Source organism: Cygnus olor, chromosome 25 (assembly GCF_009769625.2).
Source record: "Cygnus olor isolate bCygOlo1 chromosome 25, bCygOlo1.pri.v2, whole genome shotgun sequence".
Lineage (NCBI taxonomy): Eukaryota > Metazoa > Chordata > Aves > Anseriformes > Anatidae > Cygnus > Cygnus olor.
This window is the reverse complement of record NC_049193.1, coordinates 2,446,666-2,471,474: the sequence shown is the minus strand read 5'-3', so window position 1 is coordinate 2,471,474 and position 24,809 is coordinate 2,446,666. Positions and strand designations below refer to the sequence as shown.

General features: G+C 62.3%; 2 protein-coding genes across 6 annotated transcripts; both read right to left on the bottom strand.

The window, feature by feature from the left end:
- Positions 1–648: 648 nt before the first annotated feature.
- G6PC1 (glucose-6-phosphatase catalytic subunit 1) lies at positions 649–5,099 on the bottom strand. The gene is made up of 5 exons (XM_040536917.1): positions 4,712–5,099; positions 3,827–3,936; positions 3,163–3,271; positions 2,898–3,013; positions 649–2,629 (listed from the first exon to the last, which is right to left on the bottom strand). The coding sequence occupies exons 1-5, from the start codon at positions 4,939–4,941 to the stop codon at positions 2,118–2,120; spliced, it is 1,077 nt and encodes a 358-aa protein (XP_040392851.1). The 5' UTR covers positions 4,942–5,099; the 3' UTR covers positions 649–2,117.
- A 2,709-nt stretch (positions 5,100–7,808) lies between these two features.
- On the bottom strand, positions 7,809–21,244 carry AOC3 (amine oxidase copper containing 3). Of its 5 annotated transcripts, XM_040536703.1 has the most exons (5): positions 20,031–20,656; positions 10,227–11,331; positions 9,738–10,023; positions 8,963–9,092; positions 7,809–8,821 (listed from the first exon to the last, which is right to left on the bottom strand). In XM_040536703.1, exons 1-5 carry the CDS (start codon positions 20,493–20,495, stop codon positions 8,522–8,524), a joined length of 2,286 nt encoding a protein of 761 aa, XP_040392637.1. In that variant the 5' UTR covers positions 20,496–20,656; the 3' UTR covers positions 7,809–8,521. The 5 variants fall into 5 exon arrangements, with proteins under 5 accessions (XP_040392637.1, XP_040392636.1, XP_040392639.1 ...); XM_040536702.1 differs by lacking the exon at positions 20,031–20,656 and having other exon boundaries at positions 10,227–12,038; XM_040536705.1 differs by lacking the exons at positions 7,809–8,821; positions 8,963–9,092; positions 9,738–10,023; positions 10,227–11,331 and adding exons at positions 12,338–12,951; positions 13,185–13,314; positions 13,506–13,791 and having other exon boundaries at positions 18,929–21,244.
- Between the last annotated feature and the right edge of the window lie 3,565 nt (positions 21,245–24,809).

The window sequence follows — 24,809 nt, the reverse complement described above, 5'->3', positions numbered from 1 at the left end:
AGCAAGTCTCCATGAGCCCTTTCTTTAAAAACAAGAAACTGGCTTTTTTTCCTGGCTACTCAGAAGTCTCTGCAGACGCTGGAGGGCTGAAGGTGGTCGTGCCAAAGCCCCTGCTGGGGCCCCGGGCTGCTGCTGACCTCCGGACTCGGTGTTTCCCCAAACAGCAGCCGGCTGCTGACCCAGCTGTGACATGCTGGGAGCAGCCTTCAGGTAGCACCAGCTTCGTCGCTGCAGTCCTGAAGCTCTTCTGCACTAGCACCAAGCACGTTATTAAAAAAGGGAAGTTCATCTGCTTGTGGGAGGCCTGGCAGAGCCATGGTAACACATACGTGCTGGCTCTACACGAGAATTAAATGCAGATGGAACCGCCACCTCGCGCTTTGTTCTGCAGGCAGACAGAAAACCACATCCAACCCCATCACACCGGGTGTTTCCTAGGCTATACCGATGCAAAACCTCCTGGATTAATAACTCCTCCCCACTGCCTCTCCGGTTTGCCTTTTCTGCCAGGGAGGTTCCTGAGGCTGCCGCAATCTCAGCTGCAGAAACAAAAGGGGCGCTGCGGAGCCACGCTGAAAAAGCCTGAGTTGGGAATACGTTTTTAGGAAAAATGTTTTTTTTTTTCCCCAATTCCTTCCTAGATCTAGCACTACAGCTTTAGTCCAGACATTGATAATAACCAGAGAAATAAAACACGAGAAACCTCCGTCCTAAAACCGTTTATCTGCCACGAGCGCAGGGGATGGCAGCAGCCTCAGCACCTGCGGTCTCCTCCCCTGGCCGCACGGAGCAGAGCCCCCTGCCAGCTCCCGAGCTGTTTGTGCACGGCAGGATCAGGCCAAGGGTCAGGGCTGTGCAGGCCACCAGCTCCTGCTGGGACGCTTTGCTGCAGGAGGAGGGGAAGCAGCAGCAGCAGCCCTCATTCCCTGAGTTTTATTGCGGGGTTCGGATGATTTGTGGTTTGGGCTTCATCACCACGCGGCACCGGACACCGGCTGAGCCGCAGGGGGACACGGGGGCTGCAGGCAGCCTGTGTGTGCACCGTGGTGTCCCCGAGAGCCACCAGCCTGCACCATCATGTGCACGAGCCCTGCGGGTACGCGTGCTGGAGCTATACCAATGGGGTAGGGGGTCGGGGATGCAGGAGAGCCGAGCGGGGCTGCACCGGGGCAGCTCGACCCCAAACAGCCCAGACCCCAAACAGCCCAGACCCCAAACAGCCCAGACCCCAAACAGCCCAGACCCCAAACAGCCCGGCCGGTCCTGAGGCTGTGCTGGCTGCCGGCAGCAGCGAGGTGCCACGCGCGTGGCGCACCCAGGAGCCCCGAGCAAACAGCTCGAAAGCGGCTTTGCCTCCCTGCCCAGAGCCCCGTCACCGCTGGATGAGGGCCAGGACATCTCCGCGCTCTTCCGAGGGGCTCCCGGGCCGTCCTTTCCTCACCCGGTGTATTTTGGGCTGCAGGAGGACGTGGGGAGCCCGGCGCTGCCGTTCCTGGTGCTTCCACCCGCGCCTCACAAGGACAGGAGCAGCACCCCAGGAGGGACGTCCTCCCTCCAGCCCCCTCCTGGTCCCTGCAGGTGGCACTCGGTCACCGTCCCCATGCCCACAAGACAGCTGAACTCACCAGCTAAATACACCTCCAGCTTTAATAAAATACCCTTGTTTCCCCTCTGTATACGTGCACACACACACACACACCCACACACACCCCTAAACCCCACGCTGCTTCACGCAGCAGCGAATACCGAACACCGGGGCCCACGGGCTGATGGGCTACGGGCCTACAGGCTCCCACAAGCCTGTGTTTGTCTCCAAATCCTGCTCCCCACCCCCCCACAGCCCGCCCGTTCCCGTGACAGAGCCGCCTCGCCAGCAGACCCTGAGCACCCATGGGCGCGCAGCACCCTGCTCCCGGTGGTGCCACCCCTGTCCCTCGTGCCACCAGCACCTGTGGCACGGCCGGCACCAGCGGTGGAGTCATAACGGGGTCGCAGCCGTAATGGGGAGAGAAACCAGCACAAACCCCACGGTCCCACGGTCCGCTCCTTGCCCCCACTGCGGAGCCGGGGCGGCCGCGCCGTTACCTGGGGGGGACACCCGTGCCACAGCCCCCCCGCTAGACGCCCTTCTTGTCCTGCGTGGCCAGGAGCTGGGAGACGCAGTAGGGGATGAGGCCGACGGTGGCCAGGGGCACGGCGGCGCTCTTGCAGAAGGAGAGGACGTAGAAGAGCAGCTGCAGGTGCGAGGGCGGCCTGAAGGCGTCGAAGAGGTGCAGGACGAGCAGCGAGGCGGCGGCGCAGCCCAGGCGGAAGGGCAGCTGCCGGCCCTGCTTCCCCCGGCAGCTCTCCAGATACATGTGGGAGTTGAGGGCCAGCCCCAGCCCGAAGAGGATGCCGAGGTTGCGGAGGAGGCTGGCGAAGGGGGTGGTGTCGATGTGGACCCACTCGGGGTGGGCGCACCACCTCTGCGCCTTCTCCAGGGTCCAGAGCAAGTCCACGCCGAGCGCCCGCAGCAGCAGGTAGAAGCCCAGGGCGAAGCTGAAGAGGAAGGTGGTGACGCCCAGGTACCTGCGGAGGCTGGCGTGGTAGATGGAGCGGACGTGCTGGAAGGTCTCGGCCACCGCCATGCCTGCGGGGAGAGGAGACACCGCTGCTCAGAGCTGGGGGGCCTCCGGGGGGGCTCCTGCATGGTCAGAGCACCCCGACGGCCACCGCCACACCCTGAGAGTCGCCAGGCCCTCGCCTGTTGGCCGCCTCTCCCCACGCCCCCCCCCAGACACGGGCAAAGGCTCGTTCTGGAGGGCAGTGAGCACGGAGCCTCAGCTCTTCTGCTGCACGCGGCGGGGGGCCGGGAGGGGGCTGCTGTGGGGCGAAGGGGACCCAGCGGGCGCACTCACCGGAGAAGACCCCCGCGATGACCTGATGGGGGAAGTGGGCGGCGATGAAGACTCGGGACAGACAGACGCAGACCTGGACCGCCCAGAAGCCCGTCCAAAGCGCCATCCACAAAACCCTGCAAGGGGCAAAGGGGCCGCATCAGCACCGGGGGGTTGGCTCCTGCTGCCATCAGGGACCCCGAGACGTGCCAATATGGGATTTGCTGCCTCCCTTTCATCTTTGGGGCAGCCCCAGCCCGGCCCCCAGTTTGGGCGCACAGCTTACCAGTACTTCAGCGTCTTTGACTGCCTCTTGCCTGACACGATGGAGAGCAGGGCGGTCACCATCACGTAGTACACACCTGCTGCGCCCATGGCGTGGCCGGAGGGGCTCCCTGGGTGAGAAGGAAGCCCCCGGTCAGACCCCCTTGGGAACAGGCTGTCCCCTGGGGCTCCCACGCAGCGGGGTTGTGGCACCGAGCACCCATCCCCAGGCGGGTGCCAGAGCAGCACGAGGAGCACAGCTCAGGCTCCATGGCCTGTCCGGCAATCAGGACAGGGCAGAGGGCAGCGACCACCCTCGATGGCTCGTGCCAAGGCCACTCACAGCCCCAGGCCGGCTGCAACCACAGACAAAAAATACCGACAGGGTTGCAGTGGGGCCGAGTGAGCCCCTTCCCCGTGGAGCTGCTGCCGGCACGCGGCCGAGCACGGCCCCAGCAGGATTTGTGCCGAGCCGCCACGTCTCCGCACACCGAGGGTAAAGGTCCGCTCCGCTCCGGGGCTGCCCTGCCTCCGCCCCACCAGGGCACGGCGGTGGCCCCGCAGCTCGGTGATAACGGCTGAGATAACGGTCCCAGCCGTGCCAGCACCCCCTCTGTGTGATCAGGACCCCTGGGTCCCATGGACAGAGTGTCCCCGTGCTCCCCCCCTAGGGTGCGGGACCCTACCGGGGCCGGTCTCGCAGGTGAGTGGGAACTGCTGGATGGCTGGGGTGGAGGCGTTGCTGTAGTAATCCGTCTCATGCACCCACCAGTAGGGTCTCTCCCCAAACAGGATCCTGAAAAGAAAGTAGAAAGGGGTTTGGGGTGGGCCCGGGTGCTGGAACAGGCAGCACGGCTCTGGTCCCCGCTCTGGCCGGGAGCTGAAAGGGGCAAAGGATCTGTAGGGGGTCCAGGGCATCCATCGGGCACAGCACCCAGCTGGGTGTTCACAGCAGGCACTGCCCAGCCTTGTCCCCTTTATTCCTGGAGCAAGAACTTCCCAGGAGCAGGCAAACGTGCTGAGAAGAGGACATCTGCTCCCCCCGTGCCTTTTCCAGGCTGAGAGCAGCCACCCCATGGTGCCAGCAGAAGGGGAAGCCACCCGTCCCCGTCACACGCAGCCAGCGTGGGCATCCCGGGGCATCCAAGCCCCAGCCAGAGCACCCAGCACAGCTCCCGAGCACCCTGCAGGGTCCAGCCGTGGGACACAGCAGCCCCCAAGCCCCAGCACAACTCCAGGCACCGGATGGCACAGCAGGGGTGGCACCGCGCTGGTTCCCTTGTGCCACCGGCACCACGTCCCGTGGCTGACACCGAGCCGTGCCGGGCTCTAGCTGATGGCAGGGGGGGTCTCTGTGTCTGTCTGCAGCCAGCTGATTCCTGCCTGCCTTTGGGGAAGGGGGAAGAGCCTTTGCTGCAAAGCTCGGGGATGAAGAACGCCAACCATCACTGCCAGGCTTGCAGCCGAGCTGCAGGACCTCACATCAGGGCTGGGCGTGCATCTGCCCTGCGTTAACGTGAACCCAGCTGTGCTGGCACGCCCCGGGGGAGCCACGGCACAGGGCTACTCACCACTTGAAGACGAGGTTGAGCCAGTCCCCGATCACGGCCACCCAGATGAGCCGGATGCCCACCGGCTCGCAGAAATGGAACCAGAGAGGAAAAAGGACGAAAAAAGTGTTCCTGAGGTCGGCGGCGAAAGAGATGAAGAGGAACCAGTCCTGGGAGCCCTGGAAGTGCTCCTGCAGCCAGCGCGTGGCCTGGATGCCCGCGTCGTGCAGGACGTTCATGCCGGCCTCCATCCTTCTCCTCCTCCTCCTCAGCTGCCTCCCGGCGGGTCCGGGCTGCCCCGCGCCGCGCCGTGGTTTTATATCCTGCGGGCTCGTGTTTGCTGCCGGCAGGTCGCTTGTCCCAGCGCCGATCTTTGGACCCAAAACCACTTTTGCCAAAGGTGCATCACCGGGGGGTTGTTACAAACATGTTTGGAAGGACTTACGTAAAAACAGGCAGCGGGGCGGCGGGGAGCGTGCCCGGCGGGTGCCTTAACCCTTCACCACCCCTTCCTTCTGCACTGCCAGGTGCCTCTGCTGCTCGGGGTGGGATTCTGCAGCCCCCTGCTCCTCCTGGCTCCCAATAAATCACTTGATCTGCTCCTAGTGCACCCCAGCATTTACTCTTTTAGCAGGGCAGAGGCTCAAGCACCCGCAGAGGGATGGAAAAATGCTGCTCCCATCCCCGGAGCCAAAAACCTCTGCCTGGTGCACAAGCACCCTGCTGCCACGGCATCTGCCAGGCCGACTTAACCAGGTCTCTGCTCGTTGGGAACCTTTCCGAGCTGTTTTGGGAGCTCCTTGGAGGCTGAGAGCAAAGCTTGGAGAGGTCCTGGCTGCTGGCGATGCTGTCCTGAGCCCTGCGGGGTTTCAGGACCTGTGTAAATGAGCTACGGGGAGCAATCCTGCCCAGCACACCCCTGGGTTAACCCCTCCTGCCCTGCCAGACCCCATCCACGGTCATGGAGGCGAGGACATCACTTGTCCTGCCGGGTCCCTGCCCGGGGCCTCTCCACCCCAGGCTCACGGTGCTGGCAGTTTTATCTCCCTCGTCCCCCCTGGGAGTTAGCAGCGAATGAGTAACACGGAGCTGGCTGCAGGGGCCCAGGACACTGGGGTCAGCCTGGCAGGAGAAACTCCATGTCCCAGCAGGACAAACCCTGCATCCCAGGGGGACAAACCCCACGTCCCTGTGGGACAAACCCCGTGTCCCAGCGCTGGCTGCCCGGCCGCTGCCACAGAAAAACACAGCCCGGTGGTGTGGTGCGGGTGCCCATGGGGGGCAGGAGCAGACAACGGGGCGTTAATGATTAGCAGCCAGTGAAAACGCACCACTTATCTCTCTCCTCGGGAAAGTTCGGGTCAGGAGCCTTGAACCGCTCCCCGCTGCGGCCCCCAGCAGGCAGAGGTCACATCCAGGCAGCGAGTGGCGGCACCTGGGGGGCATCCTCCTCCTCCTCCTCCTCCCTGCCCGCCCCATGGTGGCCAACATGACATCCTCCTCCCTGGGAGCATGGCCCGGACAGTGCTGGCTAAAGCCAAGGAAGGGTAAAACGTTGGCAAACATCTGTCCCCTTACGGCAGCGAAGTGGTTTGGAGATGTGCCGAGAGATGCTGAGCTGTGAATGATGCTGATGCTGAGCTGATGCCACGGCAGAGCTGCAGCCGTGAGGGAGCACCGTGGGTGCTCTGCGAGGAGCTTTGCCTCGGCTCCAAGGAGCTGGGGCTTTCCTCGTGCTCCCAGGGAAGGGGAATGAGGGCATGGACCAGCTCCAGCCCCGTGCTCGGCCAGTTTGGTGCAGGCTGGCAGGGTCCAGCCCCACAGCAGCCTCCCTGTGCTGGCCACAGAGAGCCTCGATGCTCATGGGGTCACCCCCCTCCTGCTGAGCGGGGGTTTCCCAGCCACAGCCAGCGAAAATAAAACCCCAAACCAGATGGGAGCAGCTCGCCACCATCCTCCCAGCCCAGGCTCCCGGTGTCCTCAGGGAGACCAAAGCCTCCCTTTCCCAAAAGGAGCAGAAGCTTGCATGGAAATGGGATTACTCCTGCAAAACAAATTCCCCAGCAGCTCATTTCAGGGTCCTCAGCCGAGAGCAGCTTTTGGCCAGCACGAAGGAATTCAGCAAGCTTGGCTCCCATGTCCAACATGTTTTGAAACAGTAGGTAATAAATTTTCCCTGAAAAGCTTCACTACAGAAAATGAGGGCAAAAGGTGCTGGGGGATGGGGACAAGCATGCGCCAGCCCCCTTGGAAAGCGCCACGACAGCAAAACCGGGATCGCAGCTGGGAGAGGCCAGGAGCCAGGACGGGAACTGGGATCGGCGACTCCCCTGCAGCCACAACAAGCCGGGGATGAGCTGGCAGCCCGGGACCTTTGTGCCCTGCGGTGACAGCGGCTGGCTGCAGGACTTGGTGTCCCAGCGGCTCCCAAGGCACCGGACACGGGCAGTGCACGCGCAGCGCACGCCCCATCACACCCGGCTGCCCCTCGGTGCCAAGGTTTCATCCAGAAGTTTCCCAGCCCGCTGCAGCGCCGGCAGCGGGGCCGGCGTCGCCTGCGTCAGCACGCGGGCAGAGTCCAGGCAGCGCCTGCAGACACAGGGAGCACGGCCGCAGCCGTCCCTGCACCCCCAGGACTGATGTCCCCAAGTGTAAATGCACCAGCACCCCCAGGGCTGATGCCCCCAGCTGTCACCTGGCCATGCAGAGCCACCCCCTCCCACCCCAAATCCTTTCTCCGTGCCGCAGCAGCTCAGCCCCGGTGCTATCCAAGCTCCCTGCCAGACACACGCTGCCATCAAATCTCCTTGAGGCCATCGTGGCACAACCTCGAGCAGCTCTCACGGCGAGGGCAGGTGCCCGCGGATCCCCCCCTTGGGGATGCAGCAGCCGGCGTTTGGCAGCCGCAGCCACGTGCTGGGGCTGGGCAGTGGGGTCGGATCCAAACCGTCCTCACCAAACCCATCCCGGTGCAGCGGGGACGGGCTCCCGGGTCCTGCAGCTGGGGCTGTGCACGCGCCGGTGGCACCGGAGCAAGGGTCCCCATGCCGGGGGGGTGAGCACACGGCGCAGGGCAGCAGCCAAGGCCAGGACCGATTAATCAGCCTCGGTACAGCTGTTACACATTAACTCCCTTGTTTGTCCCATATTTTGCAGCGGAGGCTGCTGCCAGCGCACGGGGTCCAAGAGCACGGCCGGTGCACGTTCACACGGCGGCGCTGGGCTCTGTGCCTCACCCCAGCCCTTCGCCCTCTCCGGTGGGCGCTGGCAGAGCGGCTCAGCACCGCAATGTCCAGGATCCGGCCACCAGCGGCACTGAGGCAGCTACACAAGAGTTGGGTCAGAAAAAGCACTCGCGTGCCTCTTTATTGGAGCCGTCTCCGATTCCTGCAGCGCACTCACCCTGCGGGCACCCAGTGCAGTCCAGCGCACCGTCCCCATCCCCGGTTCCTGCCCCCATCCCCAGTTCCTGGCCCCCCCATCCCCAGTTCCTGGCCCCAGAGCTCAGCACCGCCGCAGCAGCTGAGCACCCAGCATCACCCAGAGCTGCAGCGGAGCCCCTTGGGGGCTGCTGTCCCAAGGCGGTGCCCGAACGAGGACCACAGCACCCAGAGGGCATCTACAGCCTGGTCCTGAGCGGCTCCATCACCCAGGGGGCACCCACCTACCTTGGTGGGACGGAGCCCCGCACCCACGTCCCTGAGGAGGAGGAGGAGAGCAGGGCAGGTCCCAGTGAGCCAGCCGAGCACCTTCCATCACCGAAACCCCTCCGAGGACGCAGCCCCATGGCCGGACGGGGGACATCCGTGCCCGCGGGTGTCCCCGTCCCCATCAGAGCCCGCCGGGCGGTGGGGGCAGGCTGATGTTGAGGAAGCCCCCGTAGTGGAAGGGGGGCAGATGTGGGGCGCAGGCAGCCGCCGGCAGGCAGGCGAGGGGGTTGGTCCCGCACGCCTCCGCCTCCCGCTCGCTGCTGAAGTAGATGCTGTCGGGCGAATCCACCGAGGGGTCCTCGTCAAAGTAGTTGTAGGGCCTCAGGAAAAAGCCGACGCTGTTCCCCACGGTCACCGTGTTGGGGATGTCCTCGGCGTGGGGGACGTGCAGGAACCCCACAGAAATCCAGGCAACCAGGTCCTGGGCACGCAGAGCACCCCGTCAGGCTGCACGGGACCCTCCCAGCCCGGCCCCCAGCCCCATTCCCACCCGGTTTGGCCTCAGGCAGGTGAAGCCTCAGCCTGGCCAGGAGCAGCACCCACAGCGCCCAGCTCCCCTCACCTCGTTGGTGATGGTTTCGTTGTCGATGAAGTCGGCGAAGGCGACGGTGGGCGTCCAGGGGTCGTTCTGGTTGTAGACGCTGGTGCTGGTGGGCTCCTCTTCCTTCCTCCTGGTGACGGCCAGCTTGTACCTGTGGGAGAAGGGGGGGCTCATCCGTGCCCCAAGGCATCGCCACACAGGGATGGGACCCGGGGCTGGCTGCAGCCCCAGCACCTCGGGGGCTTTGCTGCCCCTGGGAGGCACAGCTCGGTGCTTCACCTTCAGCCTCTGCCAGATCTAACTCAAACAACCTCCCCCTTCCATTTCACCCCGGTCGCAAGCCAACGCTGCGGTTAAACGAAGCGTTTTCCCAAAAAGCATCCTGTCCTCACGTGGAGATGTCAAGACCTGGGGGTAGCAGCACTGCTCTGGGAGCCCCGCTGCCCCCGCAGGGGAAAACACGTGTGATCGCTGGAAACTGAACTCATCTGGGGTCAGATTCCTGCATGGGAACTGCTATGAATGGATGCTGTTGAGCAACTTTTCTAGGGATTTTTTTCGGAGCCAAGAAACAGGCAAGTTTGCTGTTTAACCCTTCCTTGCAGCCGCGCTCGGCAGACCACAGGGAGGAGGGGACCAAGATGGGGATGCGGTGACCAGGAAGAGGCTCAGGACCCGCAGGGGCTGGCACCAGAGGGTTCCCTTATCACAGGACAAAAGGGCTGCCCATGCACCACCCTCCCCTGGCCGTTTGCAGCCTGGGTGCCCCCGTTTGCTGCCCCAGCCCCACACCTACCTGCCCCAGCTGACAGCCCTCTCCATGGGGCTGCTGTTGGGCAGATGCTTCCCGGGGGAGCTGACCACCTGCAGCCGGTAGCTGCGCGCGTGTCCCCACCGGTTGGGCTTGGGGCTGGTGAAGGAGAGGTAACGGGGCAGGGGGGCATCAAGGGGGAACGCCGCCTCATTCTCCCGCTCCAGCCTGTCCCGGCGGAGGAACGGCCGCTCGAGGATGTTCTGCAGGCTCCAGGGGGCCCTCAGCTTCTCGTAGCCCATGTCCTGGGCCTCCAGTGAGTTCAGCTGGCCTGCGAAGCAAAGGAGAAAATCCCTTTGAGCTCCGGCCCCACCAGGAAATGCAGCCGGGGAGCTGCCCTGCTCTGCATCCCAGGAATACAGGCAGTACTTTTGCCCCTAAAGACACACTTCGTGTCCCATAACTCAACCTTTGGAGCCCCCAGACATGCCAAGCACAGGCAAAACCCTCTTGACCGCGCGAGTCGAGCCCTACCGTCGATGTCCAGGTCCACCTTGTAGTGGATGTGGTGGAGGTGCATCGTCCCCAGCGTGTGGGGCCCAACCTTGTTGCCGTAGTCGGTGCCTCGGCCGTGGAAGAAGGAGGAGCTGATGTAGCCAGTGGCGTGGACCCGGACCTCCACGGCCCCGTTGCTGTGGAACATGAAGTCCCAGACGTAGTCGTAGTTGATCAGGGTGGAGACGGCGCGGATGACCAGGACGCTTTTGCGCAGCCCACCGTAGTACAAGGACTGCATGTCGGAGAAGTGGCGCCGCAGAGGGAGGGCGGCGTCGTGCTCGAAGATGCACAGCGAGTTCTGGTTCGTCCTGGGGACGTCCGACTCGGCCAGGTAGTGCCGGTCCACGTAGGTGGCCGTGTAGGGGCAGTCGACGCCCCGGACCAGCTCGTAGGCAAACCTGCCGATGCCAAAGCTGCCGTCGAGGTAGCGGGTGGACATGCCTCCGGGGCAGTTGGAGCCGTACAGAGCCAGGGCTTCCTGCAGGCTCAGCTCGTAGATAATCCTCTCCCTGCGGTAACGGATGTCGAAGAGGCGCGGGCCGGTGTTAGGGTTCATGCCAAAGGCGATGCTCCAGCCCTGGAAGGTGACGTGGTTGTCTCTGATGCTGTAACGGGGACCCTGGGGCTCGTACTGCAGCGGCCCCGGGGCGCCAGGAGGGCGCCGGGGTCTCATGGAGCCCATCACCATGGCATCCTGCGGCTTCTCCACCTGGATCACCTCCAGCAAGCCGGCCACGAAGGCGCCCTCCAGCTCCGCCATGCTGGAGAAGTAGTGCCCGTTGTAGAAGACCTGGCTCAGGTACCAGAGGGAGATGTCGAGCTCCCCGTGCTCCACCAGCACCTCCAGCCCCACCGGCAGCACGTAGTAGCCGGTGCCAGCCACGGCGTGGAAGAGGACGAACCAGGAGGAGCGGTCCCCGGACTTGAAGCCGCGGGGGGCTGTGGTGAGCACGGCCAGGTCGGTGCCGTCGGAGGCGCAGCACACGGCGAGGAAGCGCGGTGCCTTCCTCAGGTCGTGCTGGATGAGGGCGCTGATGGCCACGTACTCCACGCCGGTAACAGGTCTGCGGTGGTATGGCACCTTCCCCCCGTACTTCTGCACCGTGACATCCCGGTGATACGTTGGCACCGGCAGAGGCCCCACCACGTACTCGGTGACGTTGGGGTCCGCCTGGTCCCCGAAGTACAGCACGGCCAGCGCCTCCCGGGGCGGGCGAGCCCCCCCTCCATCCAGGAACCGCAGCACCTCCGCCTTGGCAGGGAGCTGCACGTCCACGGAGGCGATGCAGTTGTCGGAGGGTTTGGCACGCGAGGCGTCCACCAGCGGCACCCCGAGGCTGCCCTGCAGGTACCGCACCACCTGCGCCAGCTCCTCGGGCGTCAGATCGGCAAAGACCAGGCTGCGGCCGTCCTCTGGGACCTCGGGCTCCGGGGGCTGGTGCTGGCAGGTGCCGGGGGCCCGTCCCCTGGTCAGCAGCACACAGACCAGGGCGAAGATCGTGGCCAGAGCCAGGAGGAGCAGGATGAGCGCCGTTTTCACGTTCATGGCTGCTGCAGTGGGGCAGGGCGGGCTTTCCAACCGCGAAACTCTCCGGGACCTGCAGCAGCAGCAGGGGCTGGTGGGGTTGTGGGGTTGGTTGGTTGGTTTTTTTTTTTCTCCCCGTTTTTCCGCTCCGGGAACAGCCCAGATGAGCTCACAGGGAGGGCGTAGGGTGATGTTCTCGGATGTGCCTGGGATTTGCTGGGAACCATAAAAGGCAACTTGGCTCTGCTTCCCCCGGCGGGTCACAAATTTAAATAAACCTCATTCTTCTGCACCCGTCCTTCCCGTCCCGTCCCGCAGGCTACGCTGCAGCCCTTGGGGAGGACAGATCTGGACAGTGGGGAGAAGCCAGCGCTCCTCCCAGCACCTCCTTCCCTCCACACCCCAGCAGAGACCGCGGGGCCGCTGCTGCCCTGCACCGAGCCCAGTGCCCCCACGCTGCAGAGCCCAGCCCTGGACCTCCCCTGTCCAGCCCCACAGAGCCCCAGCGTCCCCCCCCCCCCAGCAGCCACTGCTGAAAGCCGTAAGAACGAGACAGGCAGGATGGATAGCACCGCATCTTTTCATTTTGTTTTTAAAACCTGAGATAGACACTACATGGGGTTCACTGCTACAGCAGAGGAACAGGATTTTCTCGCTTCCCCCACCCCCCCCAAAACAGACCCGGATTCAGCAATTAATGGAGATAAATCAGGCTGCCGCCTGGCAGCGCACCAGGACAATTACGCTCCCCTCGCGCCGAGCACTAAATTAAAAGCAACAATAAAAAGTGAAGTTACAACTAGAAACTGGAAAAAAAAAAAAAAAAAACTTCACTCAAAAAAAAACCTGAAAATCCTTAACAGGTTGGTCAGCCTCGTGGCTCCCGGAACATTAAAGCCTGCTTGTATTTTTGAATCCGTCGTAGGTGAACGGGGGGAAGTTGGGCAAGCAGGAGGCTGTTTTGGGCAGGCACGCGATAGGGTTGACCTCGCACGCCGTGAAGTCCTGCTCACTGGTGAAAAAGATGCCGTCGTGCGAGTATATGGAGGGGTCCAGGTCGTAGTAGTTGTAGGGGCGCAGGAGAAAGCCGACTGAGTTCCCCACCGTGGCGGTGTTGGGAATGTCCTCCGAGTGTGGGATGTGGAGGAAGCCAGCAGTTATCCAGGCCACCAGGTCCTAGGCAGGAGGAGTTACATCACCCCGGTTATTTCGGACTGAAATCTGTGCCTGGACCACAGAGGGAGCCTTGGTGGGCACCCACAGCCCACAAGCGCTCACACCCCCTCCCCGGAGCTGCTGCTGTCCCAGCTGAGCCCACGGGCAATGCACGGACAACGCACGGCCAGCACCAGCATCTCCAGCTCCTGCTCAGCCCCACGGTGGGCACCATGGCCCCAGACCCCGCTCACCTCGTTGGTGATGGTTTCGTTGTCGATGAAGTCGGCGAAGGCGACGGTGGGCGTCCAGGGGTCGTTCTGGTTGTAGATGCTGGTGCTGGTGGGCTCCTCTTCCTTCCTCCTGGTGACGGCCAGCTTGTACCTGAGGACAAGGACGCAGATGAGGCCGGCTCCCCAGAGCCTGCAGAGCACCAGACTGGTCCTCTGCATTAACCCCAGCCCTGGGGAGCCTCTGCCCCATCCCTCTCCATGGGGAGCATCCCCGTGATGCCTTCCCAGCCAGATGCTGGAGGCATCTTGGAGAACCTGGTGCCACCATCGCAGCATCCTGACCTTGCCCAGCTGATGGCCCTCTCCATGGAGCTGGCTTCGGGGACGTGGTCCCCTGCAAAGCTGACGATCTGGATCCTGTAACCCCGCTGGTGGCCCCACTTGTTTTTGCTGTTGGCCGCGAAGTAGATGTATCTGGGTATCTTGGACTGGAGCCGGAAAGCCGCCTGGTCCTCTGTGTCCAGGACTCTCTTGGTGAGCCGCGGCCGCTCAATCTGCTGCTCGGGGTTCCAGGGAGCCCGCGCCATCTCGAACGCCATGTCGTGAGCCACCAGGGAGTTCTTCACCCCTAAGAGGACAAGAAGTGGGTGAGGAACTTCCCTGCAGCCAGAGCCCACTCCCCCCATCCTCTCCTCCTTCACCCCAGGCTCCAAGCACCGCTCCCCAGCGGCACGCTGCGTGCCTTTACCTATCGTCTACGTCTGCCTAACCCAGGCAACACCACTCTGTGGCATGCAGTGCCGTCCCTGGGGACCAGAAGAAGGAAACCTCCACAGGCAGAAGAACCAGTTTGCTTCCCAGTGAGAGCCCAGCCTAATTAGCCCAAGCACCTGATGGCCCGGGCGCTGTTTCTGCTCATCAGCACGCATCCTGCGAGGACGCACCAGGAGGAGCACAGGCTCCGAGCGCATTTGCACATCACAAAAGTGGAGCAGCCCTGGTCTGTCCACAAAGGGGATGCGTCAGCCAGGGGCTCGGAGCAATGGGAGAGGCAGATAAACGGGGACGGGATGGCAGAGAGCTGGCTGAGAGAGCTCGAGGGCCAGCACGGTGCTGGCAGAGCGGCCCTGTGCACAGACCTCATTAGCAAACCTCTGCTGGTCTCCAGCCGAGCCTCCACCCCCCAAGAAAAACTTGGACCAGAGCCTTGGGACCTGCAGTCGAGGTCAGTGCCAGAACCTGCCGAAGAGGACCCACGCACAGCCACCACGGTGCTCATTTTCATCCTCTTTCTGATGTGAACGAGACTTTGAACTCCACGCCTCCCCTTCCAGCAACAAGCAGCCACAGTCTGAGAATTCACATGCCCTTTTTCTGTGTTTAGGGTTTTGCAATCCACACCCCACTTTTTGAGTATTTCTGTTTAAAAAGAAAAAACTCATCCTAAGGGGGGAAGGCCCCGACCTCCGCAGCTCTATAGGAGCACATCGCCCTGCCCCATGCGTGGAAAGAAAAACCTATGTAAGGCCCACAAAACACAGAGTTTGGGGAGCCGATAAGCATTCATGGAGGGCACAAAACAGAGACAAGACCCAGACCTACCTCCCACATCCAAGTCCACCTTATAGTTGATGGAATGGGTTCGTATTGTACCCAGCGTGTGCTCCCAGACCCTATTGCCATACCGCAGACCATCCCCATGGAGAAAGGACGAACTCGGGTACCCCGTGGCCTGGACTTTGGCCTCAATGGCCCCGTTCTGGTAGAAGATGAAGTCCCACACGTAGTCGTGGTTGCCCAGAGACGTGATGGACCGCAGGACTAGCGCGGAGTTGACCAGCCCGCCGTAGTAGAGCGACTGCAGGTTGGAGAAGTGGCGCCGCAGAGGGGAGCCCAGGTTCTGCTCGAAGACGCAGAGGGCATTTTTAATCGTTCTGATGTCCTGGGAATGAGCAAGATAGTGCACGTCCACGTAACTCGCTAAATAGGGGCAGTCGACCCCGCGCACCAGCGGGGAGCTGTAGCGCCCGATGCCGAAGCTCCCGTCCATGTACCGCGTCGACATCCCCCCGGGGCAGTTGGAGCCGTACACCGACAGCGCCTCCTGCACGCTCAGCTCGTAGACAACCCTCTCCCCCTTGTATCGGATGTCAAACAGCCGCAGGCCCGTCTTCACGCTCATCCCAAAGGCGAAGCTCCACGCCTGGAAGGCGACGTGGTTCTTCCTCAGGCTGTAGCGGGGACCCTGGGGCTCGTACTGCAAGGGGAACATCGCAGCCCAGGGCACTCGGGGTCTCATGGATGAGAAGTCCCCGTCCGGCGGCGCTTTCCTCACCTTCTCCACGCTGATGCGGCCCTGCACGTAGGCGCTCTCCAGCTGAGCCATGTCCCTGTAGTACTGCCCGTTGTAGAAGACCCTGCTGACCGCCCACTGGCCGATGTCCAGGCTGCCGTGGTCCACCAGCACCTCCAGCCCCACGGGGTGCAGGAAGAACCCGCTCACGTTCTGGAAGACGACAAACCACGACTTGCGGTCCCCGGACCTGAACCCATGAGGAGCCGTGCTTTGAAACGCCACGTTGGTGCCGTCATAGTCAAACACTTCTTGCAGGAAGGTGGGGGCTGCAGCGAACGCCACCACCTTCAGGAAGGCTCCCACCTGCTCGTACTCACTGCCCAGCATCGGTCTGCGGTGGTACGGAACCCTCCTCCGGTACTTCTGCACCGTGACGTCCCGGTGATACGTGGGCACCGGCAGAGGCCCCACCACGTACTCGCTGACGTTGGGGTTTGCCTGGTTGCCAAAATAGAGCACAGCCAGCGCCTCCCGGGGCGGGCGAGCCCCCCCTCCATCCAGGAATTGCAGCACCTCCGCCTTGGCAGGGAGCTGCACGTCCACGGAGGCGATGCAGTTGTCGGAGGGTTTGGCACGCGAGGCGTCCACCAGCGGCACCCCGAGGCTGCCCTGCAGGTACCGCACCACCTGCGCCAGCTCCTCGGGCGTCAGGTCGGCAAAGACCAGGCTCTGGCTCCTGGACCCCGTCTTCTCCGCGCTGCGGGGCTGGGATTCACAGCCGGACGATTGTCTCCCTCTGCTCAGCAGCATGCAGGAGAGAACAAAGATGACCACCGCCGCCCCGAACAGGAGGACGTAGGGGAGCCTGGGGTTCATCTCTCCGAGCGTCGAGACAGCGCACGGGGCTCGGCTGCAGCGTCCAGACTGCGTCCCTCACCTGCAGCCCAAGCTCTTAATTCAGTCGCTGGCCGTGGGCGTGAAGGCGTCGCTTCCGATGTGGGGAGGAAACCTGGAGCTCACCGGCGACTCCGCGCGCAGCTCCCAGCTCCCAGCCAGTTCTGCCTGTTCCCTCCCCACCCCGGGCGCACCGAGCTGGGCAGCTGGCGCCTGACTCCTGCCCCGGGTTACCCGGCGGTTTCCCTGCCGCAGGGCAGTACCGGGGCGTTTGCTCATCCCAGCGCATCTCCCGGGACGCCCTGTCCCATCTCACGGATGCTGCGTGGATCCGGCACACGCCCAATGGGGCCAGCACCCAGCCTGAAGCACGAGCTGCCCAGATCCAGCACCCCTCCTGCCTGCCTCATCCCGTGCTGGACCAAGGAGCTCGGTGGGCTGCGAGGGCTGTGGGTATGGGATGGGGAGCACGGCGATGCCACGGGGCTGGCTCGGCCGGGTTGGCTCCTTCTGCAACACGGGCACCCCGTGAGCTGGTCCTGCCTGGTGCTCCAGGAGAGCCCAAGAGCCCCCGGCTCCCCAGCACCGCCACAGCTCCTCTCCCTGTCGCCTCTGAGTCCTTCCTAGCCCTAAGGGAAGGGACCTGGCTGCTCCAGTTCTGGCACTGGCAGAAGGGCTGAGATGGGAGGAAGCTCCCTGGTGAGATCAGGCGGCGTTTGCCAAACCCCAGCAGTAACTGCAAGCAGTACCGGCTGCAGGCGGAGGGGCTCATGAGGACGGGTGGCTCACGGGACTGATCCAGCCCCCTCCAGCCCCTCTCCCCCCATCCCAGCCCATGCCCCCCACCAGGACCCTTGGGCAGGAGCCAGCAGGGACACAAAGGGGCCTGAAGAGGAAGGCTGTGCCTTCCTGTGTGCACACCCGGGGGGGGCAGCCCCTCCTCTGCCAGACCCCCTGCAGCCAGGGGGGTGCCGAAAGCTCCTGCGAGGGCAGCCCCACGTTAGGGACAGCCGAGGACAGCTCACCCGGCCACCACAGTCCTCGTCATGGCTGGCTGGTAAGGACAGAGCTGGAGGCACAGGGCAGGGGCTGAAACCACTACTGCTCTGCACCAATTTTCCACCACAGCATTAATTTAGGAGCTTCTGGTTTGTCTCACTTCCAGCCAGGGAACACTTGCCTGTTTCCCCTGCAATATGAGGAACCTGTGCTGGAGAGGCTTTGCTGTGCCCCGCTCCAGTTTTGCTTTACAGGGTTTGGGGTTGCGAGGACTCCTCTCGAGCACCACACGTTGCTTCTAACCCCGGTGCTTGGGACAAGCTCTCCCTTTCCCTCGCCAAGTGGACCAAGGCTGGGGCTGACACAATTCTCCAGAGCTTTCCAGCCAGGGCTCTGGGTCTGTAAACAAAGCGGGGAAAAGCAGGGACACAGCAGCCACAGCTTTGGACCTTGCCACCACGCAGGAACTCTGTTTTAACACGTTTGCGAGCCTTGTTTACAGGAAGGGCACCGGTGTCAGCCCTGCTTTTGGCCACGGATGACAGCCACAGCATTTCTCAAGGCCACACAAATCCCGGGGACGGGAGGGCACGACCCCGTTCCATGCGGAGGACGCGTGCCACTCCTGACCCAGTGTCACCTGCAGCTCCCGGCCACCAACCCCGTGCCCAGCAGGGCTGAGAGGAGCCACATTTCTTCTCCAGCGGGCACAGATGCAGCCCCCGACCCGCCGGTGGTCTTGCAGATTTTCTCCCCCACCTTTTACAGGAGCAGGTTTCGGCGACAGACACCCAACACCACCAGTCGGTGCCTGCTGCACCCAGTGCTGCCCCTGCACCGTCCTGAGCTGCGGGCTCTGGACCAGTCCCGGAGGGGAAATAAACCCCGTGCATCCAGCCCGCGCATCCCAGCGTGGCCGATTCGCCCTTGGCTGCAGCAGAGAGCTGCTCCTGCAGGGACCTGCTGCCAAAAGCCCTGCCCGCATGGAGGAGCGGGGATTTCTCCATCCCTCTGCAACAGCTTCGCAGCTGGAGGCTCAGGATCCAACTGAGGAGGGTTTCCTCAAAAGGGAGGCAGGGACCGAGCTACCAGAGGTCAGGCCCGCGGTGCTGCCACCCTGCCGCACACCGGGCAGAGGAGGCACGGACGGGACTTTTCCGAGTTGTAAGTGAAGTCCCAAAGCAGCGCCAGGCGTTGCAGGAGCAGCTCACACCTCCACTCCTGCAGACAGGGCCACGTCTGCCCCGTCTGTCTGGCCACGCTTCTGGCAACACACCCCGTGCCAGACGTGAGGCCTCAAGGAAACTCAAACATTTGGCAGCCGCTGCCTTTCCATGCTTTCCCCGAGCTGAACACAGAGCTCCCAGACAACTCCCTCTGCATCCAACTCCATGACCTGGACAGACTATTTAACACATAGAAAAATAACTTTGCAATGAAGTAAGAGGTTGAGAGAGCGAAAAAGCAGAGATCAGATGTCAGTTAGGAGGGACTCCACGGACCAGGAGGCAATCTCCCCAAAAGCTCTGGGGTTTACCACTGTAACGGCAGGAGTTAGAGGAAGACCCAGACCTACCTCCCACATCCAAGTCCACCTTATAGTTGACGGAATGGGTGTGAATCGTCCCCAGCGTGTGCTCCCCGACCCTATTGCCGTACCGCAGACCATCCCCATGGAAAAAGGATGAGCTTGTGTACCCCGTGGCCTGGACTTTGGCCTCGATGGCCCCGTTCTGGTAGAAGATGAAGTCCCAAACATAATCGTAGTTGCCCACGGTTGTGATGGACCGCAGGACCAGCGCGGAGTTGACCAGCCCGCCGTAGTAGAGCGACTGCAGGTTGGAGAAGTGGCGCCGCAGAGGGGAGCCCAGGTTCTGCTCGAAGACGCAGAGGGCATTTTTAATCGTTCTGATGTCCTGGGAATGAGCAAGATAGTGCACGTCCACGTAACTCGCTAAATAGGGGCAGTCGACCCCGCGCACCAGCGGGGAGCTGTAGCGCCCGATGCCGAAGCTCCCGTCCATGTACCGCGTCGACATCCCCCCGGGGCAGTTGGAGCCGTACACCGACAGCGCCTCCTGCACGCTCAGCTCGTAGACAACCCTCTCCCCCTTGTATCGGATGTCAAACAGCCGCAGGCCCGTCTTCACGCTCATCCCAAAGGCGAAGCTCCACGCCTGGAAGGCGACGTGGTTCTTCCTCAGGCTGTAGCGGGGACCCTGGGGCTCGTACTGCAAGGGGAACATCGCAGCCCAGGGCGCTCGGGGCGTCATGGATGAGAAGTCCCCGTCCGGCGGCGCTTTCCTCACCTTCTCCACGCTGATGCGGCCCTGCACGTAGGCGCTCTCCAGCTGAGCCATGTCCCTGTAGTACTGCCCGTTGTAGAAGACCCTGCTGACCGCCCACTGGCCGATGTCCAGGCTGCCGTGGTCCACCAGCACCTCCAGCCCCACGGGGTGCAGGAAGAACCCGCTCACGTTCTGGAACAAGATGTACCAGGTGGCCCGATCTCCAGACTGGAAGCCACGGGGAGCAGCAGTCACCGCTGCCAGGCTGGTCCCGTCGTACTCCATCACCTGACGCATGAAAGACGGAGCCGCGGGGAACACCCAGCTCTTAAAAAACCCTGCGATCTGTTGGTACTCAACAGCCAGCGTCGGTCTGCGGTGGTATGGCACCTTCCCCCCGTACTTCTGCACCGTGACATCCCGGTGATACGTGGGCACCGGCAGAGGCCCCACCACGTACTCGGTGACGTTGGGGTCCGCCTGGTCCCCGAAGTACAGCACGGCCAGCGCCTCCCGGGGCGGGCGAGCCCCCCCTCCATCCAGGAACCGCAGCACCTCCGCCTTGGCAGGGAGCTGCACGTCCACGGAGGCGATGCAGTTGTCGGAGGGTTTGGCACGCGAGGCGTCCACCAGCGGCACCCCGAGGCTGCCCTGCAGGTACCGCACCACCTGCGCCAGCTCCTCGGGCGTCAGGTCGGCAAAGACCAGGCTGCGGCCGTCCTCCGGGACCTCGGGCTCCAGGGGCTGGTGCTGGCAGGTGCCAGGGGCCCGTCCCCTGGTCAGCAGCACACAGACCAGGGCGAAGATCGTGGCAAAAGCCAGCACGAGGAGGATGAGCGCGGTTTTCATGTGCATGCCTGCTGCTGGTCCTCAGGCTCTTCCCGAGCAGGGTTTCTAACTGCTGCCTCTGTCAGTTTAACGCTGCACTGGATGGATTAGCCCGGAGAGCACAAAAGGCTGGGAGAGGCGAGGGGAGGAGATCTGAAATTCGTTGTGACCAGAAAGGGCAGACCTCACTCAGCTGCAGCCTGCCCTGAGTTCCTCCAAGAGCAGTGCCCTGAAAGAACCAGTGGAGATGCAGGGTCAGTGACTCAGACAAGCTTCACATCATTCTGTTACTTTTTCAGTCCAGCCCAGCTTCCTGAAGCTGCTTGTAAAAGCGAGGATCCTGCAGGCAGCCCGAGGTGGCTGGGACCACTGCGAGCCTCTCACAGGCTGGGAATTGTTGCCACGCTGCAAATTTCACTTCTTTGCAACTCACCGAATTTCCTTGTTTACCGGGCTGCTTCCTTGTAAACGTTCCCCCTGGCAGCACCATTTCAAGCCTGGAGGTGCTTTTTGTTTTACTTTTTAAAATCTTCCACGTGGAAGCCTCTGCTGAGAACACATCCATCTGTGTAGTAGTAGGAAAACTTTGGCAGGCACGGAGAGATGTAGTTCAGGACGAGATTCAGGTCCCAAGGCGCTGCGAACAACTAGCCCTTAGTTTGCACCTCTGAGCAGCCCTTAACTAATTAATCCCCCCGAATTCCACTGAAACGAGATCAAGCAGCTTTCGCCTCTGCCTCAAATTCGAACACAAACCGAGGCGCAGCTTCAGAGAAGCTCCCTCAAGGACAAGGCCAAACTTGTTCCTCCAGGAGAGCCTCCCAAAGGTCGTGAGAGCTGCCCTCAGCCGCTGCTGCTCTCAGAGCATCACCAAAAACCCTTGGCCGGGAAGGACCGCGGCTGCTGGGGGCAGACGAGACGCACCACAATCCCCACCTGCCCCCGAGCTGGTGCCGAGAAGCACGACGAATCCAAGAGAACCAAGGCTGGAGATTCGACCCAACGTTTCCACTCCAGCTGCCAGCCTCACCTCGCCTCACCCTAGCCTTCCCTTCCTCCTCTGTCAGAGTTTCCTGGTGGGAGACGGGCCCTCCTCCAGCCCGCAGCCCTGCCTCGCGTCCTTCCTCCGCCGCGCGTCTTGCCCTGGGCTCAGCCTCTCCTCGGCCTCGCTTACCAGATACCACGCTGGCAGGCGGAAAGCCCCGTGGCTTTGGGACGCGCTCCATTATCCTCACCACCATGGGCAGCTCTCAGCCTTCTTTAGCCTCAGCTGCAGCTGTGCAGGCAGGGGAGAAGCACGGCCGCTCTGCGCCAGCACGACTACGCCTCTGCTCGGCTGCTGGTGCACCAGCAAAGCCCCCGGAGCCACGGCAGTCCTTTCACGGGGCCGGAGAAGGGATCGCTCTGCAACACGGACACAAGCAATGGGAAGAGACAGGACAGGTGACAAAAGAGCCTCGGCTACCCAGAACGCGACAGGTTTCAGCTTTACTCTGCTCTCACCGACTTTCCGCCGGCCTCTGATGGCAGGAGATGCCTGAGCAGCCCCAGACTGAGCACACAAGCGTCGATTTCCAAGTCAGTCTTCCAACCTATGAGGTCAACAAGGCTTTGAGGGTTACTTGGAGTTAGGGTTAAAGGAAGAATTCCCTTCTGGTGCAAGCCTAGAGCATGGTGCCCCGTTTCAGGGGTACCACCGAGCTGGGACTGCTGCACAAACCCCGGAGGCTGCACGCACCACGTCCACGTTTCCTTGAAGTACAAAAGAACAGCTAATTTACTTTTGACTTTGCCTCCTGGGTTTGCATCCCAAGGCCCTAAAAGTCGAGGCATACGCTGCAATTACAGCCTGTCATTTCCCGAGCAGCACAGCCGTAGTTTAAGAGAACTGGATAAGCTCCACAGGCCTTACGGTGCCCCGCAAATCACAACTCAGCCCTGCAGCTTGCCTGTCAGATGGCTGAAAATAAAGTGTGGGAACGCTTATTTCTGTGCACGCCGGGTATTTGGAAGGCAACAAAGGCACAGAAGCCCCAACCTGCAATGACGTCCCCGTGACGAACGAGTCCGCAGCACACAGCCCAGGGCCGCAGGGTACAGCTGGCACGAACGAAGCTCCCTGTGCTGCCTCTGCCATGGGTCTCACGTCTAACAGCACGTTATTTAACACTATTTTCAAGCTGAAGGCTTTTTTTAAAGTCTATGACGAGAATCAGCCTGCGCTTTCTGGAGGCTCTGTTGCAGAATAAACGCAAGAGCCCTGAATCCATCGCAGCAGCAATCTCAGGAAGCTGAGCGGTTCACTGAGCCCGCAGAGCCACGAAACCTGCATCAACACTAAGGGATGAAAAGCCGTCGGGGATCTTTAAGGGCCACACAGGAGCTGCTCGCGCACCTTCTCCAGAAGAAAGCCGAGGCAACTTACAGCAAACCTAGAATTTTATAAATTACACGTCTCACCACCAGCAGCGCAACTTGTTTACGACCCGTCTGGTGCACATACCTCGACTCAGCTCACCAGTCTGACTGCCCCGTCATGCTGTCCCGTACCTAACACGGAGCATTTCCATCCTCCTGCTGTTTATTTTGGCTGCTTATTTTGCTGTTTATTTAGGTGCTGCCATTAGCACAGCTTCAATTTGGTGAGCTGCCCGCGCCTCCCAAACAAACCACGGCAGCGACGAGCTCGCTGCGCTTCGCTCACGCAGAAAGGTGGAGGCGGCAAAAAATAGTCCCCGAAATTTACGGAAACCAAAAGCAGAGACGGGCAGCCTTTGGCTCAAGGAAACTCTGAGTCGGTGGCTGCCATGCAGCCGGGCAAGGAGTACAGCAGAGAAAATCCTTTGCCGGTTCTCCTGATGTGAGCGCGAAGCTGACGCCAAGCCAGCCTTCAGCCCCCAGCATGCTCCCCCCTCTCATCTCGTTTGGTCAGCTCGTGTGAAGCATTCTGGTGGAAATTGCTTGGCCCTTACTCACGCTGGCTGCACTGTTTGTGTCTGCACACCACCGCTGTGCTTTTATTCTCCTTCCAAAGCTTTAACCTGCGCTGCAAACACAGGAAACACAGGCTGCGATGTCTCCAGAAGCAGAAGCGGAGCCCTGACAGCGTGCTGCCGCCGCTCCTGGAGGGCAGAGCGGAGACCTCCGCAGCGAGGGCTGAAGATCCCGGAGAAGAAACCCTGCCCTGCTCCTGCAGATGCAGCACGCTCCCTGCCAACACCCAGCACGGCACTGGGCGCTCCATCCCTCGCTGAATGGGGGCTCCTGCGTGCCCCCTTCCTTCAGGGTTCCCCCTGCCGCTGCGCCACGCTGAGTCCTGCCCACAGCAGCCCCTCCAGCTCCGGCTGCAGCCTCCCCAGCCCCAGGGACCGGTGTTTTCAGCTCCGTTTCCCCCCCCCCCCCGCTTCCCCTGAGCGGCAGGATTTGCCCACAACCGCAGGAAGCACCGTGAGGCAGGAAGCGGCCGTCCACAGGCTGCTGCTGCTGCTCCGAGCAGGAAGATTTCGAGGTGGCCAGGCCAGGGCTCACCGGGCCACCCGCAGCTCCTCGGCCTGATCGCGGGCCCCACCTAGCGGCACCCAAGGCGGGGAGGGACGGAGCCTCCGGGTCACAGCGCGGGCTGGCCACCGGCAGCTGGCAGAAGGGTGCCAGGGGAACACGACTGACCCGAAGCTGAAGGTCGCAGGGCATCCCCGCGGCACAGGCCGCGGTGCAACGTGCCGGGGGGTGAGGCAGCGAGAGCAAGGGCGTTCCTCCGAGCAGAGCAGGGGACGCTCTGGCCCGTGGAGATTAGGGAGAGGAGAGTTTCCTTTGGCAGCAGGTGAGTGTGGCAGGTACCAGGCGAGGCATTCGGGTGCCTGCCCCACACGCAGCAGGGATGCGGGAGCAGCGCCGCTGCTGCTCTTCGAGCGACGTCAACGCAAATCTCCGTGTGACCCGACACGGCCTGAGTGCGACACGCAGGGCGAGAACGGGACCGATCACAGCAACCCCAGGTCCCCGGGCCTAACGTAAGGCACGCTAAAGGGATAGGAAGGACCTACAGAGCAACACACGGCAGCATACGACAGTCAAAATGAGGAATGAGAACGCACGGAAGGAGCGATCGGATGGGGGAGAGGCAGGGCCGAGAACAGACACTGACATGGCACAGCGTGTGTAAGAGCTCGGTATCACAGACGAGGGGCTAGCTTAAAAGAATTCAAAGTACCTCATTTTAATTTCTTGACATGGTAAAAGTTTACATACGTTCCTCTGGCAAAGAGAGCCCGACAAATCAAAAGGAATCGATACAAAGAAACACAAGGGGAAGCGCTGCTCCCAGACAGCAGCTAGAGCACG

Bases quoted from the DNA above. Each gene is read 5' to 3' on its own strand.
- G6PC1 (XM_040536917.1), bottom strand. From the start codon at position 4,941: ATGGAGGCCGGCATGAACGTCCTGCACGACGCGGGCATCCAGGCCACG. The intron at 3,937-4,711 runs GTGAGTAGCCCT...CTTTCTTTTCAG, and splicing joins CTCAACCTCGTCTTCAAGTG to GATCCTGTTTGGGGAGAGAC. The intron at 3,014-3,162 runs GTAAGCTGTGCG...TGCCCCTTGCAG, and splicing joins TCAAAGACGCTGAAGTACTG to GGTTTTGTGGATGGCGCTTT.
- AOC3 (XM_040536703.1), bottom strand. From the start codon at position 20,495: ATGCACATGAAAACCGCGCTCATCCTCCTCGTGCTGGCTTTTGCCACG. The intron at 11,332-20,030 runs GTGCCATACCAC...TACGGGGGGAAG, and splicing joins TGCAGAAGTACGGGGGGAAG to GTGCCATACCACCGCAGACC. The intron at 10,024-10,226 runs GTAGGGCTCGAC...TTTGCTTCGCAG, and splicing joins GGTGGACCTGGACATCGACG to GCCAGCTGAACTCACTGGAG.